The 16,814-nt window shown below is 39.7% G+C and overlaps 2 protein-coding genes and 1 long non-coding RNA gene across 5 annotated transcripts in view; 1 reads left to right on the forward strand and 2 right to left on the reverse strand.

Annotated features, from left to right (window-relative positions):
* MGAT4D (MGAT4 family member D) overlaps positions 1-2,895 on the reverse strand; it is a 40,826-nt gene extending 37,931 nt beyond the window's left edge. The window contains exons 1-3 of one of the 3 annotated variants that reach the window (XM_064416559.1): positions 2,017-2,895; positions 890-962; positions 124-223 (exon numbers count right to left, since the gene is read on the reverse strand). The gene's annotated coding sequence lies outside the window, so the exon portion shown is untranslated. Of the gene's footprint in view, positions 1-123; positions 224-889 lie in introns of all 3 variants that reach the window. The other 2 variants (XM_064416560.1, XM_064416557.1) reach the window with 2 other exon arrangements.
* Positions 2,896-3,111: 216 nt separating this feature from the next.
* Positions 3,112-10,247, forward strand: ELMOD2 (ELMO domain containing 2). Its single transcript, XM_064416562.1, has 8 exons — positions 3,112-3,357; positions 4,465-4,493; positions 5,078-5,172; positions 5,909-6,038; positions 6,851-6,984; positions 7,534-7,602; positions 8,363-8,496; positions 8,857-10,247. The coding sequence occupies exons 1-8, from the start codon at positions 3,213-3,215 to the stop codon at positions 9,012-9,014; spliced, it is 894 nt and encodes a 297-aa protein (XP_064272632.1). The 5' UTR covers positions 3,112-3,212; the 3' UTR covers positions 9,015-10,247.
* A 1,250-nt stretch (positions 10,248-11,497) lies between these two features.
* On the reverse strand, positions 11,498-16,623 carry LOC135298726 (uncharacterized). Its single transcript, XR_010360771.1, has 2 exons — positions 16,454-16,623; positions 11,498-13,499 (listed from the first exon to the last, which is right to left on the reverse strand). It is a non-coding gene; the product is annotated as an uncharacterized LOC135298726 (long non-coding RNA).
* Between the last annotated feature and the right edge of the window lie 191 nt (positions 16,624-16,814).

Here is a 16,814-nt window from a genome sequence, read left to right on the forward strand (position 1 = left end):
GCAGACTTTCTGCATTTTTGGCAAACGGATTATCTTTAAAAAGACTCTATAGAAGAACACATTGCTGAACAACCTGTAATACTTAACACCAAGAAAGTGATTCAGTGGACTGGCTCTCCTTACCAGCAAGAGAGAGTTCCTAAGCTTTCCTTGTGCTTTGTAAGTGAATGGCTCTTCTTGCTCAGATGATTGCTCCTCATTTTTATACTGTTTTCACACATCCCTGTGTAAGCAAGGGTAGAGAAACAAAACATTAAAATAAATATTTGACATAATACAGGCTTCTGGCTGAGCCAAGCAGTAGATTATTTTCCATGCCCTTCACCTGCAAAGGTATAGGAACAAAGAATAACTACCAGTAATAATACGTAATAGCTGCTGCCATGGAAAGTTTTCTGACTAGAGAGAGATCCAACTGCTGGTCACCCAAGAAATGGGATTTCAAAAAGTAAACAGGTTATGTATGATCTTTACTTCAGCCAAAGTCTCTGTGAGGGTAAAATTTGAAGGCAAATACCGAACACAAGAGGAAGGTGGATTTTTTTTTTAAGCTACTGTATGGTATTTTTGACTGTTTTAATATAATTTATTAATTGACTGCACATAATGATAGAGAAGCATCTTGCATGATCCCAGTGCTAACATTTATACGAAATCAAACATGCTTGCTGTCTTGCAATTTACAAAAAGCTGTGAAAAAAACTGTCAAAAAAGCACGCTGTAATATTTTAAATCATTAATTGGTTACAGATTTTACTTTAAAATACAGATTTAAAGCGAAGAAAACATAATATGAGCAAAAATAAGTGTAGGACTAAAACTTGCATCTTTTAAACACATTTCAGAAGTGCTTAATTTAAACCAACACCTGAAAATCTCTCAAGCTTACCTCAACAAATCTAATAATCACAGAGAAGTGTTGGGCAATGTACTGTCAACACCAGATATTCTACACATCACTCCTGGAGTTTGGAAGCAAAGAGAGCTGATAAAACAATAATCCTGTACTATGTGTATGTATTGTTACAGTAAATCACAATAGAAAGTGGAACAAATTCCAGAAACTGTAGTAAAAGTTTCTTTGGTTATTAACATTCTACACAAAATGTAATTTCTGTTTAAGCATAAATATAATGTCATATTTGTATGAAGCTATTTAACCCCTTATAAGATCCCATGGAAAGGGAAACCCTTGAAACAGCAGCAGCACAGTTTGATTTTGGTATTGAAAAAACAAGAGTCTCATCAGCTAGAAATTCCCCGTATTATTTGTGCGCACACACACACTTAAAGGATGCACCTGCTGGACGTCCTAAAATTTCAGTAGCTCAGACTTCTAATAAACTACCTCAGTGAAATCCATGCGTGGGCATAGAGCCTGTCAGGAAGGACCTGACCACCCTTACATTTCTTCACATTATTGCAATTATTCTGTCTTCCCAGTATCAAAATAATGCTCTTCAGCTGCTGGTGTAGCCAGGACTCCTCTGACAAGATTATTTCAGCCCAGCTATGTTTAAATATCACCACAGCAGTGCGCTGCCAAGTTGTCAGATGGGAGGTATAGCACAATCTTTTTTTCCCCAAGTATTTGCTCAGAATTGTTTCATATACAAACTAGGTGGGACCTATAGTTCACACCCAGGTCCTGCAATACAGACAAATTTATTTCCTCCAGTTTCTGTTACTAGTTCTAAGGCACTGGATGTTTGATTTTTTAATATATGTTTCCTGGGGTTTGGCTACCTCGGAACAACTTATATATAGGTAAGGTGATAAAATCATCATGTCATCTTGTCACCAAGTAAGAATACTTTTAAACAGAGATAAATACTTCCAAGCTTATTTTCACCCCGTGCTCCAGTGCTTTTAAAGTCAGATTGCTCACTAAGCAGCTACATTGCCTCTTAACATGCAACATGCACCACCACCCCTCACAGTTTCTAAGTGCAGGAATAAGATATGCAAACAACTGAAGTTCACACATCAATGGTTTCCCCACGTGAAACTACGCACCCCTGTGAGCGTAGGAACCCAGAGAGAGGATGCCAAACAAGTTGGTCTGTGCTCTGAAATGCTCTGTGGGACATAGGCCATCAGACCTGCTGTGTGGCTTTTGATGTAGTGTAAAAGTTAGTTCAATTTCCACACATCAAAAAATATATCAGAATGCTGTCAAGCAAGTCTGCAAGCTCCCTTACAACACTCCAAATTTTGCATACAATCCCATGTTCGACCCATGTTTACTGAAACAATCAATTATAATACAATGGAAGCAGTGACTGAAACTAAATGGAACGCTCAGGCTGAACTTTCATTCAGCAAAGGCAAGGCAAGATCCATGGTAACACACTCCTTAAAATCATCTAGCCCAACTGTTGCAAGATGTGAAATATGTAAAAATTTTCTTAAGAAAGAATATCCTTTGGTGTTTTGATCTTTATCTACTTTCAAGCCTAATCATCAAGAGGGGAGATTTAAGTAATGAAACAGAGAGCACCCAACAAGCTCTAGGTGATGTCCAGGTGTTCTACCAAAAATTATTTTTTGGTAAATTGTCTTGTTAAGGTTTAGGGCTGGACAGGCTTCAGTGTTCTCAGACCCAGGGAACAAAGCTGGGGAAGAAGGATGTGCCACTGCGGACAGAGTGGATGCCCCACAGTGCACACCACGAATGCAGAATTCAGGGGCCACAAGGACACCTAAAGAACACTAATCACTTTGTTTGCTAAAATGTATAAATAGTAGAAGTTCTGACAGTTGGAGCGCTTGATCTGTGGATTAACCAGCCAGGCTTGTGCAACACTGAAACAGACACTCGATGTCTCTCGAGTGCCCCTCATTATCGGCTTGTTGCACACCGGGCGATCACGCCGGTTTTTGTGGGCAGCCTGGCCCGGCGGGGCAGGAGGCGGGAGGGCAGCGGGAGCGCCCTTAGCCGACAAGGAACAGAGGGAAAAGGAAGCCTCTTCCCAGCCAGCACTTCCGCCGCGTCCCGTGCCCGCGATCACTTCCAGGTCGGGAGCTCCTTCCGGCGGGATGCGGGCGCCGGCCGGGCCCCGCTCGCTGCCCGCCGCGCTCTGAGGGGCCGCGGCGGCCCGGCCGCGAGGGGGCGCCGGCGGCGGCGCGCGGGGGGCGCGGGCAAGGCCCGGGGCCGGGCCGGGTTCGGGCCCCGCCGCTGGGCCGGGTTCGGGCCCCGCCGCCCGCGGAAGATGTGGGCTCACGTCTGGCGGTTCCTGTACAGCAACTACTTTCGCTTCTGGCTGAAGTGGGTCGTGCGGCTGCTGACGGGCAAGTGCGAGCTGCAGCGCCTCCTGGGCGGCGCGGAGGCGGGCGCGCGCCGGACGCTGAGCGTAGGTAATGGAGGGGCCGGGGCCGGGGCCTCGGGAGCGCGGCGTTCGGCTGCAGCCACAGCGGCGTTTCGCGTGGAAAAGAGCTCCGTGATCATCGATTCCGGCCATTAACCCCGCACCGAACCTCGTCTCCCAGTGCCACATCCACACGTCCTTTAAATCTCTCCGGGGATGGTGGTGACTGAAGTGCTGCCCTGGGCAGTGCTTGGCAGCCCTTAGTGACATTTGCCCTCGTATCCAACCTAAACCTCCCCTGGCACAGCCCGAGGACGTTTCCTCTGTTGTCCCTGGTTACTTGGGAAAAGGAATCTCCTTGTGTCCACAGCCTCCTTTCCCGGGGTTGCGGTGCCCCTGAGCCTCCGGCTTTCCAGGAGCTGGAGACCAATGCCTGGTAACCAGTGCCTGGTGTGCATCCCCAGAATTGTGCTGTCACTCTTCCTTTCATCCCAGCTGTCCTGTGAGAATTCTGAGTGAGTGCTAGAGCTGGCTTCCTTGTCTGCTTACTGAGGAAATTCCAGTGTCATCAAAAAGTGAATCTGAAATCATAGCTTCTCCCACAGAGTTTTCCCATCACTTTGTGTATATGCCTTTACTAAAAAAAGAAAAAATCACACTGAATATACATAAATGCATTTTTTCGGAGGTGAGGAAGGGAGAGTGATTTAACTTACAGTTCTGCTTGATGCAGAATTTTGATCTAAAACAGCAGTTCAAGAAACTGCTGAACATTTTTGTGGCTTTACAATGAATTGCGGAAGTGACTGTACTTCCTTATTCTTCAGTAATAAAAATGAAATAATGTCTGAGAACAGGAAAATATTAATTGACATATTTCTCTCCTGACATCTTTTCAAATTTGGCTTTGTTTTGTACATGTAATTGATCCTTTAAAAAATCCAAATCTACTTTCAGCATTGTACTGAAGAGTTATTAAAAAAAATCTGTGTAAATTAAGACATTTTGTTGCCTGCTAAACTGTTTAAGATTGATTAATTTTTTTATTACATGTGTAAAAGGGATGTAAAATTATATAATACTTATATTCTGCAAGAACACTTACTGTCCATTATTTAAAACAGTTCAATTTAATCTACTTTTTTCCATATTGCAGAACATTCACTGGAATCATCAAAAAATAAGGTAAGAGATAGTAGAGATGAAACTGTAATAAAACCTTTTTTCAGTGACAGATCCCAGAAGAATAACACATGCATTTACTTTTTGAGAGGGGTGAACTGAAGACGAGTAAATGACAGAGAGAACTTGGAATTTTGTATTCTGTGTGCTAGGTTTATTTAAGGTTTCTCAAAAGTAATCCCATGTCCCTTTAAACATTTGTTTCATTGAAATCTCAGCTTTGTTAGCTACATATCTCCTAATTCTGAAGCGTTTTCTTGCACTTGTTTCAGCTAGATTAGGAAGAACATATTTCAATTCAGCAAACAAGAATCTAGACCACGCAACTCTCCAGCTTTGCATTTATTCTTTATGCAACTCCTATGTAAACACTGTTGTTTACAGCCTGACAAAGTACAAATCATGCTTTCATGTAATTATTGCAGATCTTTTGTATGCAGTTTGAGCCAGTGCATTTTAGGCAATTGCCTTAAACTGACCCTTTTCCTCTTATAGTAAATAATACAACAGATACACAGAAACTGAGCAATAATAATAAAGTAGATAATGTCTTCATTCCTCATGAAGTCCTTTACTGTATTAACTAGGTTCTAAGAGATGCTGTACATGTTGAAGAAGCTGAAGTGGAGAAGTGTGTCAGAGATGTAATGAAAGAGAAGAAGATTGAACAGAAGGACACAAGGTGTGTTTGGAAACCCCTCTCTGTTCTCACTTGTTTGCATGTTCCTCCAGTTGCTTCACCTGAAGCAATATTTATATTCAATGCAAGTATTCTGAATGAAATCTGAAAAATAGGTGTGGTTATGTTCTCATCAGTTCTAGAAAATAAATTGCAAAGTTTAATTCATGTGCATTTGGCATTGCTGTATCTCTGTTTTGCAAGTCCCTTCTGTTACTCCATATTTCTAACTAGCATGATCATTGCATAGGTTGATTACAAGAACTCTATAATTACTTAGATATATTTAAGAGAATATAGTGATGCCTGATTGATGTTTGCATTCATCTCCATAAGTAATTAGTGAGTGACAGGGAATAATGAAAATGTCTTCTTTTTTTCTTTCTTTTTGTATGTAAGACCTAAAAAAAGTTTGGGGGTAGGTGAAGGTGCAGTGGTCAGGATGATATATGGAGCTTTGTGCCATAACAGATTTTAGTTTTTGGGGTTTTTTTTCTCCATAATTGAAGGTAATAGAGGCTGACTGCAGCACTGGAATCAGCTAGAGATGTTTAAAGTATGCAAGTGTACTTAACCAGTATGCTGTAGTTGTAAAGATACACATAAAGCACTTCCTAATTCTGGTGTTTACATTGCATTAACATAAGAAAGGTCTTACCAGGTAATTCAAGCTAGAATTTATGGCTGAGTAGGCCTATTTAAAAACTTCTCTATGTTTTTTTTTTTATTATTATTTCAGGTTTAAGACAAATTTGCATATATCCTTGCTACAGATATCAGGTTATAAAAAACTGTATTTGAATGTGGAGAACCTAAGGAAGGTCCCGTATGATTCAGAAAACGAGGAACACGAGGAACAGTTAATTGAGGTGAAATAATTTTTAAAATACATGTGCTGTTTGGTTTTTTTCCCCCCTCCAAGTCCAACACCTTGAAAGAACTTATTGGTAGCATTCTTACCAGCTTAAAGCTCTTTTCTACTTACAAACTGCAAAGCAGAACTGCAAACTACATAAATGACACATTAAAATAAAACCTCAAAGAAAAAAATAAACTAGAGTTACTTGCAATGGAGTTACTTTGTGTGAAATCAAGCATAACAACAATATATATGTAGAAAAAATAATTTGTGGTGTGTCACTGAAGAATCACTACTAAAAAGATTTATAAACTTATGCACAAGTCTAACTTTGTAAACCACTAGTTACTAAAAGAGACACTTATTTTTTCTTATTACTGCATCCCAGTCGTGTCATGGAAGATAGTTTGATGCTGGAAGATAAAATTTCATAATATCTCAGCTTGCTATGGAAGCCCCAACACTGACATATTAAATGAGTATTCATTGAGAATTTCTATTTCAGTTTATAGCTGTCCTATTACAAAATGGTGCATAAATTAATTTCTGTAGTGAAACAAGTCTTTGTTTCTTTGGTATTCATACAGCATCTTTGTCTGTGAAGGGAAATTGCCACATTTAATGTTATGTATAATAACTTCCATAATTGCTGAAGTGAGCCATTGTAGCAGACCCCAGATTGCCACTGACAGAAAAAAGCAGCATGCAGATTGTACCCTGTTCAATACCTGGTGATTGGTTTCTAGTGTGCAGCAGCAATTTGTCTGAATTAATATGACTTGGAATACTTGAGCAGCATAACGTGGAAGTATATTTGTGCAGCTCTGGAATTTGCTGATGCCCCATGAGAACCTGAAGGCCAGAATCAGCAAACAGTGGTGTGACATCGGCTTCCAAGGCGATGATCCTAAAACAGACTTCAGAGGAATGGGGCTGCTGGGCTTGGTGAATCTGGTGTAAGTGAAAAGAAGTATTTCATTCTTTCTGTAACTCATTTTCAGTATCTGTATTTTCTCTAGCTAATGCTATTTCTAATGAAAACTCTGTGGAAGCAAATAGAAAGTAGTATGTTCAACATTTCTAGTGGCTGCACATTGTAAACATGTGATGTGGTTGCATAAGGACAAGAAGTGAGGGAAGGGACAGAAATTTGCCCAAGACACCTTATTTTTTGTTGCCTTATGCTAGAGTTGGGAGGTTGTACCTAACTTTTTAAAAGCTTTAAAATTACCTGAATGTAAAAATTCCTGCTGTAATGAAAAATAGACAAATTTGCATATTTTTGCTAAGCTAACTTTTGGACTAGGTTGAACTTAATATTTGATGTTCAGATCATGATGTTTGGGGTTTTTTACAGTATTAGTTCATGCTGAATATAATTTATTTTGCTACCTTTTCCTTGGTTTTCATTTTGTGCCATTTTAGTTTAAAGGTACAGACTTTAATGTTGACATGAACAAAGTATTTTTTTTCAAAGAATCTAAAATAATATTTTACTTTGCCAGGTATTTTAGTAAGCATTACACCGATGAAGCTCGTCAGATCCTTTCTCGGTCAAATCACCCAAAGCTGGGGTAAGTCACTCTGGAATGTTTTCTGGCTGCTTCTGTGTAAGAACTGAAGTGAAGACTGCTAAACATGTGTCCAGAAAGTAAAGAGGAAAATACATGTGGGCTTTTTCCATTAAAGAATGAAAAAAGGGTCAGAATAGAAAGGTGTGAGAAGCCAAACACAGAAAGCAATTTCTAGGTGGGACCTAAGTGCAGCTTTTTTTTTCCTTTCAGATTTGATTTGTGGGGGCAAAAATGTTGCAAAATATCATCTTTATTTAACATAGTAAATGCCTTTAACATTGTAGTTAGTTTTATTTATAGTAGACTTAGATTAGATTTAGAAATTCATACTTGTTTTTCACGTTCTTACTAATCCTGTGTTGGGATAGTTTAGATTACCTCTTAAGGTCCTTTTTTTCACCCTCTAGGTATCTGCTGTGTAATAAGTACTTACAAACAGGTGATTTGTTTGTTTAAATTTGTTTTTAAAAACCTCGCATATTTAAGCATTTAGCTGATTTTACAGGGAAATATACTCTCAAACCAGTCAGATATAATAATCTGATCCATCTAGCTCGATGACCTACCAAAAAACAGGAGCCCTTCATAACTTTGATTGTAAATAACATTACCCTGTGCAACTCTGTCATGAACAGTATACATGAGAGTTTTTGCTCAATAAGCTAAGTATATAATTGGCACAAATTAATGAATTTTTACTTTTTTAGGGAACCTTTGAAGTCTTTCAGTCCATAATGTAAACCCATGATTTGTGTTGCAGATACTCCTATGCCATAGTTGGGATCAATCTGACAGAGATGGCATACAGCCTGCTCAAGAATGGTGCTTTAAAGGGTCATCTCTACAACATGGTCTCTGGGTTGCCCCAGATGGAGCACTTCCATCAGTTTTACTGTGAGTATCTATAGCTGCTCTTGCACTCAGGGTAGGCCATAGCATAGAGTTTAAGCTCTTTGGAGTGCATTTCCACTCTTTTCTCATTAGCCAGAGTAAGCTGTTTGTATTGTGTATTGGAAATGCACCTGCTGCTTAAACATTGTGCTGCAGAAATGTACATTTAAGGATAATTTCTGTGGCGTTCTGTATTTCAGATACTCCAGTCTGAAAACTCAGTAATTGCAGATTTCTTTTTTATTTATTATTAGAGAATCCAAAAGCTTGCTGTAGATCAGGATGGGACAGGCCTTGTTTTAAGGGGTTGAAGAGAGTCTAAAGGATCACTCCAGGACTGGCTGTATTTTATTTTCTTCACAGGTTATCTAGTTTATGAGTTTGACAAGTTCTGGTTTGAAGAGGAACCAGAAAGCATTATGCAATTCAACCAGTACAGAGAGAAATTCCATGAAAAAATTAAGGGACTTCTACTGGATTACAATGTGGTACTGACCTTACAAGATACAAAGAAACCTTAATTCCTCTGCAGTATATGAGGTTCTGTATTAAAAACTGAGTGATGCATTTGGATGGAAATTTTGTGTGTTTCACCAAAAACTGTCTAACAACAGAACTTTTTTTTTTTTTACATTAAGAAAAAGAAAATTACCAAAAGTCAGTTAAGGAAGCTTGGACAATCAACCTCTGTTTACAGGTATTTTTATGCTATTCTCCTAGGGCAGCTTTTTGAAAAGGAAGTGAAACAAAATGCACCCAACAAACCAACACAAAAAACAACCCACAAATCTCAAGAACCTCTGGATTGCTTACTTTTACTTTTTTTTTATACTTCTTATTGTAGAAACATGAAGCAGATATTTATGCTGCGTCATATTTTCTATGAATGGGTTTGACTGTTAATGGTCTTTTAAAAGACAGTTAAGGTTGTACTTTTCAAATTTGAATTTAAATTCCAACCTTTTAACGTAATGGTTGAAGTCAGCTTTTAGTTGAAATTATTGTTGTTTTAGATTTCTCGTGTTCTTTTTTCTTTATATGTCATTGATCGTTCACTCCACAGTGTTAAATTTCTTTGTAATTAAGAGGTCCTCAAAGGAGATTTATTATTTGTTTATGATTTTGGAAAAGAGGCTTAATCCATCAGCATGTTGTACTTACTTGTATTCTAGTACTTACTAGAAATTACTTCTGGAAAGGAAGTTTATCTATAGATTTGTACTAGCCAATTCCTGTGCTTGAAAGTAGTTTAGTTTGCAAACAAACAAAAAGAACCACGTGTCATCAGCATGAGGATAAGATCCTCAGGCTAAAGCTACTCTTTTTTAAAGTATTCCTATTTTAAAAGCTTTTGATTCTTTCTAATCTGACTTCAGATGATGAGGATGATTGACTCAGAATCTGTTGTCAGCCCTTTCTTTTAGCAGCTAAGGGGGTTTTCTTAGTGGGAGGTACAGCAGATTTTCTTTAGCCATTTTATAAATTTTTTAAAAACTCCTTTATTGCAGCTGCAATCCTTATTTTGTAAAAATAAATTTACATCTGAGTACAAGTCTAAAAATGTATTTTCCATGGAGGGGATGCAACTTTGATGTGTTTCTTAGTCTTGCCATCCTCAAGACAATCTAATAGATAGAACTTCATGTCTGTATTGTGACTAATTATTGCTCAGAGCAACTTTAAATGGATTTGGTATGACCATCATTTTGTTTTCTAAGACCTTCTATTAAATAAGTGCCTTCTGCTGTTTTCAATCAGCTTTTTATTTTGAGTCTTCTAACTAGATCACAGCCTTAGAAACTTGAGTAGTGTGAGAAAGATTTTTTCACCGTGTACCTAAATAGCTCAGTGGCACAAAATTTGTATGTTGGTACAAGCTTTCACATATTTTTTTTAATCATCTCAGGTAAACTAGTTAGTTAATTTCTAGTCAATGACTACTCCAGAAGAGATTCCTGAACAATATAAGCATTAAACACGATGAATGGAAGCACGAGGAAAAAAAAAAACACCTGAAAAATGACAACCTTCTGTTTGTAATGAGTGTTATTACACTACATAAATATGAAATATAATATGTAATACTGCATTTCTTGGAGATCATCAAAACCCCCCTGGACGTAGCCCTAAGCAACCTCCTTTGAGGGGCCCTGCTCTAGGCAGGGGGTTGGACTTGGTGATCCCCAGAGGTGCCTTCCCCCCCCAGTAATTCTGTGATTGTAATTGTGTGAGTAGTGACCTGTTACACTGCATCCACCCGTGTGCTCTCAATCCCTTAAACACAGGGATCTCTTGCTTTTGGGGAAGCTTCTGATCAGGGCTCACAGTACCTGTGTGTGGGGTACACAGTTCTCTTTTCTTTTTATGATACCTTCGGTACACATGAGAGTCGGACAAGTTGAATGTGTTCAGGGTGGGGAAGGGTTCAGTCTTACCTCTGTTGGGTTGATGCTGTTCTACCAATATAAAAAAACCCCAAAAACAACAACACCAACACTGTGAAGATGTGCACAGGCAGAGTATTTATGGTTTGTCCCTGGCTTGTAAACTGAACTGACCAGAATAGATCCAAACTGACAATGGGGGCCCAGTTCTTTTGCTACTCCCCTGGACGTGGATCCTGGAATACTCGCCAATGAAGAACTGAGGTGCTGTGGAGAGTATTCTGGGGTTCATGTCCTGTGGTACAGCTCTGTTTCTCTGAGCTTTGCAGACCCTGGACATGCCAAAAATCCAAGAAAGGAAGTGGAAAGTGGCCCAAGTAGTTACTTTTGTCGAGTTTGTCTTCATTAGTAACTTTCTCTACTGCTTGTAGATCTCCTTTGCAAGCAAAACACAACTGACTTTTTGAATTCGAGAAGTGATCCCAATTATGTTTGGCAGCAGCAGCAAAGGAGATGCTATTTGTTTTCATCTACTGCCTGCCAGCTAGTTAAAAAATTGAGCAATCTGTAAAGGCTCCCCGAGCTACGCCTGCAAGCTTTTTTTTTTTTTTTTCCCCCAACAGTTGCAAAAGTAATCTACAGCCTTGTCTTTCCAGCACTGGGCTCCTTGTTCACTGGGAGACTAACATTTAACTATTGCTGAGGCTTCTAAAGCCCAACCATAGAGTCTCAGGGTTCCTATCACACACCTGAGATGTTTTAGTGTCAAATGTACTTCAAGCTTATAATAAGATGCATCTTGGCTAGTTTTTTTTCTTCTTAAATCAATGGGTGATCTGGGAAGTGAACTGTGGCAGTAAACCCAGCCATCATCAGATGAGTGAGACATAAGGGAATACATTAGTGTGCATGTAGTAATTAAGGTGAATGTTTATGTTAGGCTCCAGTACACCTTTCCAGGACACAGTTAGAATTTGCATGTGGTTTTGTGTGATCAATCAGTAATTCTGTCTAGGAGTCACTCACTATATGTAGACTAATACTGCTGTCCCTGTTTGCACCCCTGGTAAGTTAACTGTATTATGGTGGTAGCTAGAAAATGTATTGAAATAGGTAAAATTGTGTTTAGAGAAGGCAAGAACAAGGCTTTACTAGTCAGTGGTATTTTATGCTAACTCTGTTGTAAGGTGACAATCCTAAGGTTATGGAAGACTGGAAATGGAGGTAGGCCACTTTTCTGCAAGTTGATATAATCTTGAACATCAGAATTTGTCGCTCACAGGTTATTCTAAGAGTCTTAAAAACTCAGTGAATTATTATTTATTAACCATCACGTTTTAAATACATATTATCTTACTAGAACTTGCAAGTGCTGTTAGTTTTCTAACCTGCTGCCTCTTTAAAACATTCACTATGTGAAAACTTTTATGCAATAGTATTAAAAAAAAAATAAAACTGGAGACAAGGTGGTTTTCTAAATTTGTTGTTGTCCCTGTAGCAAATGTTTAACAAACTACCTTCACTTTTGTTATTTAGTGTATGCTTGAAACATGGTGCCACTCTGTGAACAAATTAATCTGGAGATAAGCAGAAGTTTACTACAAGCAAATGTAAAATCTAGTCTTTCACCAAGTAAACATATTGTTTCAGAAGTAACTAACTTGATTGGAAAGCCATCTGAAGACAGTGCTACATAGGAAGAAAGAAACAATCTTTTTAAACTGGTTGTGCTCCAGTCATCTGATACAGCCATGTGAAGAATAGGGCATTTTGTCCTAAGTGCAATAGTAAAAGGGGCCAATTTAAACACCCCAGGTAAATAGTTTCAGTCTTTGAAAAACAAAACAAAACAAAACAAAAATGCAACAAAAATTAAAACACACACACACAGAGCTCCATTGGTTTTCCAGATTTTTCCGTCCTGGTTTAACTAAAATTTCACAAAAGAAGTTACTTAGCCTTTTTTTTTAGGAATTACGATGAAAAAGTTTGTGTTTAGTTAGGTGGGAGCTGAGCAGTCAGCATCCTTGCCAATACTGCTAGTGATGTGTGGTGAAGCTGTAGCCTGTGGTTTCCTTCTGTCATTCTTGTTTGTGTTGCTGTAGTACCATGGTGACCCATCTTTGGACTGATGTTTCTTGTGCCAGTCTAGGCACTGTCTTTCTCTAGGGAATTAAGAACAACCCAGCCCAAGATGACTTGTGGGCAATTCCTTCTTACAACAATGTGCTTAGACAGCCGCGTACTAATCGTAATTCCTGTTTACCACAATATAAAAGCAATAATGTGTACTGTGATGTCTGTGTAATAGAGATGTTTACAATGGTAGCAAATAAAGAACGGGTTAGTCTAAAATACTGTCAACAGTCGTGTCTTTGGCCTGCTAGAAAATGTAACAATTGTCAGTTTCATGTACCTGCACTGGGATATGAGTGGAAGCTTTGTCCTACTTTTTTCTTCTCCCCATCCTCCTAACTTGCCTTCAGCTTGCTAAGAGATCCTTGGTTCTCGATCCTGTTACACAGATGGGCTGCTGTGCTCTGCTGCAAGTGGTAGAGGTTTATTACTGATTCATTTCAGTTGCTTTTAACATCTTCACTTGAAAAGAAGCTCTGTCTCAGACTAAAAAAAAAAAAAAGCACAGAAAAAATTTAAAAACAAATCCACAACACAAGAAAAAGCCCCTACCAAAACCAAACCCCAAAAAGCCCCACAACAATGACTTTATTTGAAGGACCTGGAAGTTAACTCTCAGAGGCAACTCAAAATCTGAGCATTTTTGCTCAGGAGGAACAAAATTGAAAAGCTGGAGAACAACTCTGGAGATAGAAACCCTCAAGTGTTGTTGGTTTGTTGTTTGTTTTTTTTTCAGACTCTGTATCTTGGGGTTTTTTTCGTTTATTTATATCTCTCAGGCAGCCTTTACTCCTCCTCCTGAATTCTGAGGAACAAACGCTTCTATTAAGGTGCTGAAGTGTCATTCCGTGAGAACTACAAGATCTCATCCATAGTGTTTTTTTATTTCTGCAGCAGCACAGACAGGCCCTGCCACTACAGGAACATCCCAGTCCTCCAAGCTCCAAATGTCAGGTGGATCAGTTATGCAAATGTGTTTAGAAAATAGGACAAGCAGGCAGCTATTCAGGAAATTTTAAACTGAGATCTTGAGTACCACAGGAAAGAGAAGAGCCAAATCTTAATTGTGTTCTGAAGTGACATACTTCTGAGAGATCTGCCACCATTTATCAGGAACATCTTGCATTGCTCTTAAGACTGACTAAGCTGTATTTCACAGCTTGTATTCCCAGCTCTAAGCCACTCTTGCACAGTGATGCTGCTGCTATCAGCACATGTTGCAATTTTCTATTATTAACCATTTGCCAGTGAAATGTTCTCTGCCTCAGTTTTGTTATTATTTGCTGTCAGGCCAATTTCTGGCTTTTCTATCGAATAAATCAACATTTTAAATTGTGGCAGTTTTGGCTGGGGTAGATTTAATTTTCTTCCCAGAGGCTGCTATGGGGTTGTGTTTCAGATTTGTACTCTACATAGGCTACAGATAACACAGAGATGTTTTCCTTATTGCTGAGCAGGGCTCCCATAGAGCCGAGGTATTTTCTGAATTTTGTCCTGCCCCACTGGAGGAATTTGCGGGTGCCTGGGAGGGTGGGAGGAGACACAGCCCAGACAGGTGATCCCAACTGACCAAAGGGATATTCTAGACCATGTGACACCATGCTGAGTGTATAAGGGGGAAGAAGGAAAGGGGGCACATGAAGGATGATGTTTGCTTTTGCAAGTTACATGTGATGGGGCCCTGCTCTCCTGGAGATGGCTGACAGCTGCCTGCCCATGGGAAAGCAGGGAATTCATTCCTTGCTTTGCTTTGCTTGTGTGTGTGGCTTCTCCTTTCCCTGTTAAACTGTCTTCATCTCATGAGTTTTCCAGCTTTTACCCTTCCAATTCACTCTGATCCCACTGGTGGGGGAGGGAGAGAGTGGGTGCCTGGGGCTTGGTGGCTGCCTGGAGTTAAACCATCATGTTAAAAGTCACAATTGCAGTTTGAAGTACATAACACTTGACTCAAGGCTACCTTCTAGTTGAAAGAAACAGAAATAGCATAGGAATGTTTTTTCCAACGAGAGGATAAAGCTCAGTAATAAATACAACTGCTTCACTTTCAGTCTCACCATAACACTCCTGCTCAGCTAAATGGTGAGCTCTAGTCACGGAGCAGTCCTTTCCCTCAGCACCAGGAGCTGACACCAGGATTTGAAGGGACACTGGAACCTCAGCATCTAACCAAGCCAAGTACCATGGCACACTGCCAAAGGCTAAGCTGACCTACCAACTCATACACCATTCCTCAGTATCTTCTCATTTGTTCAAAATGTTTTGCTCTATGCCCAACTAGTCCATGTTTCTTACCAAAATGGGTACAACACATAAACTACTTTTTATTGTTAATAGCTAATTTCTGATAAAAGGTGTCTTCTAGCTACAAGCATCCCCTGTTACTGGATTACCAAGAACTGGAACAGACTGGGCACTACAGGGATGCCAGAAGTGCAGCAGCACTGGGATTCACCAGGGCACGTACAACAGGTCAAGCTGTTCTCCCTGCTTTAATACACTTGGACAGCCTTCCCTGACCTACTGCTTCTGCATTCAGACAAGCTGTAGATTTAGTGTTTGTGCAGGAGCTTTGTTGTGTTGCTGTAAGTATTCTGATGGAATTAAAACTCCTCCTGATGTTTTTTTTGGTCACTTACTGTATGGCAGCTACTGCTGACAAACCCACTTACCAAAGCTCCATTCTGATGCTGCAAAATTAAAGGTTAGTAATGAAGACCCTCTGACAGGCCCTCCTCCAGAAGCTTCTGGAGTACCTAGGACCACCTAGGACTAGACCTGGCTGCATAGCCTTCCAAGCAAAAGCACCATCTTTGCCAGACCAGCTGCTTTCAAGCTGCTCCTGTTTTCTCCCACAGTTCTTTATATTCCACACTATATATCCTACACCAGCCTCCACCATCTGAATTTATGACACAACACCTGACTTCTACTGTAACAGAAGCTCCAGAATCACTGTGTAAGAACTCACAAAGTGCTTCTCTCTTTGCAACAGTTTTGATGTCATTTTCCGGTAGGTTTAATACATCACGTAATGAGCATCTTATCTGTGTAACACAACTCGTGTAACAAATATGTTTGCAGGTCTCAACCCTCATCTCTTAACACCTAGAACTCAGGAGCTGCAAGATTGCAGGATGCTACAATGAAGGAGGTAAGTACCACAGAACTTCCAGGTGTTAACAGCTTCTTACTGAGCTGAAAGACAGCCATAAAGAAATATTCTTCTCAATTTTTTTGTTTGTTGTTTTTTTTAAGTAGTGGAAGTTCTATATAAAATAGCCTACTAAAAAGCTCTAAAACAGCAGCCCAAACTGAACTCTGCAATTCACAGAATAGAGATTGCATCTCCAAGCACAAAAAGCACAAGACATAGGTATTTCTAAAGCCATACTCACTGTGTAGCACACCTGCACATACAGTAAGCCTTTAAAAATACGTACATATTCCCAGAAGTTTCACGCCATTGCATGCTGGTCAGCTGAATTCTTGTGTAACTTTCTGTTCACCAGCACCCACACTGCTAAAGAACAGGGCACAGCAGATCTTGTCATCAAATAGCCAACTTCCAGGTGGTCCTGATCAAGTGGGCAGCCTCATCCAAACAAACCTGGAAAAGATCAGCTCACCTGGCTGCTACCTATAGCAATGCCACTCTTAAAGAGGACAAGGCTACTGGAGCAAAACAAAAAGAAGTAGCCTTGTAAACTGGCTCATGTTACACCAGAGATCCACTTGTGGATGCCTCTTCTTGTTACAGGAGCCCGAGCAGCAAAATAATTCTTGTCAGCTATTGCATCCCCT

Source organism: Passer domesticus, chromosome 4 (assembly GCF_036417665.1).
Source record: "Passer domesticus isolate bPasDom1 chromosome 4, bPasDom1.hap1, whole genome shotgun sequence".
Taxonomy (NCBI): domain Eukaryota; kingdom Metazoa; phylum Chordata; class Aves; order Passeriformes; family Passeridae; genus Passer; species Passer domesticus.

Excerpts from the sequence above, each read along its gene's own strand:
- ELMOD2 (XM_064416562.1), top strand. The coding sequence starts at position 3,213 with ATGTGGGCTCACGTCTGGCGGTTCCTGTACAGCAACTACTTTCGCTTC. Across the intron at positions 4,494-5,077 it reads TGGAATCATCAAAAAATAAG|GTTCTAAGAGATGCTGTACA; the intron begins GTAAGAGATAGT and ends TGTATTAACTAG. Across the intron at positions 6,985-7,533 it reads CTGGGCTTGGTGAATCTGGT|GTATTTTAGTAAGCATTACA; the intron begins GTAAGTGAAAAG and ends TTACTTTGCCAG.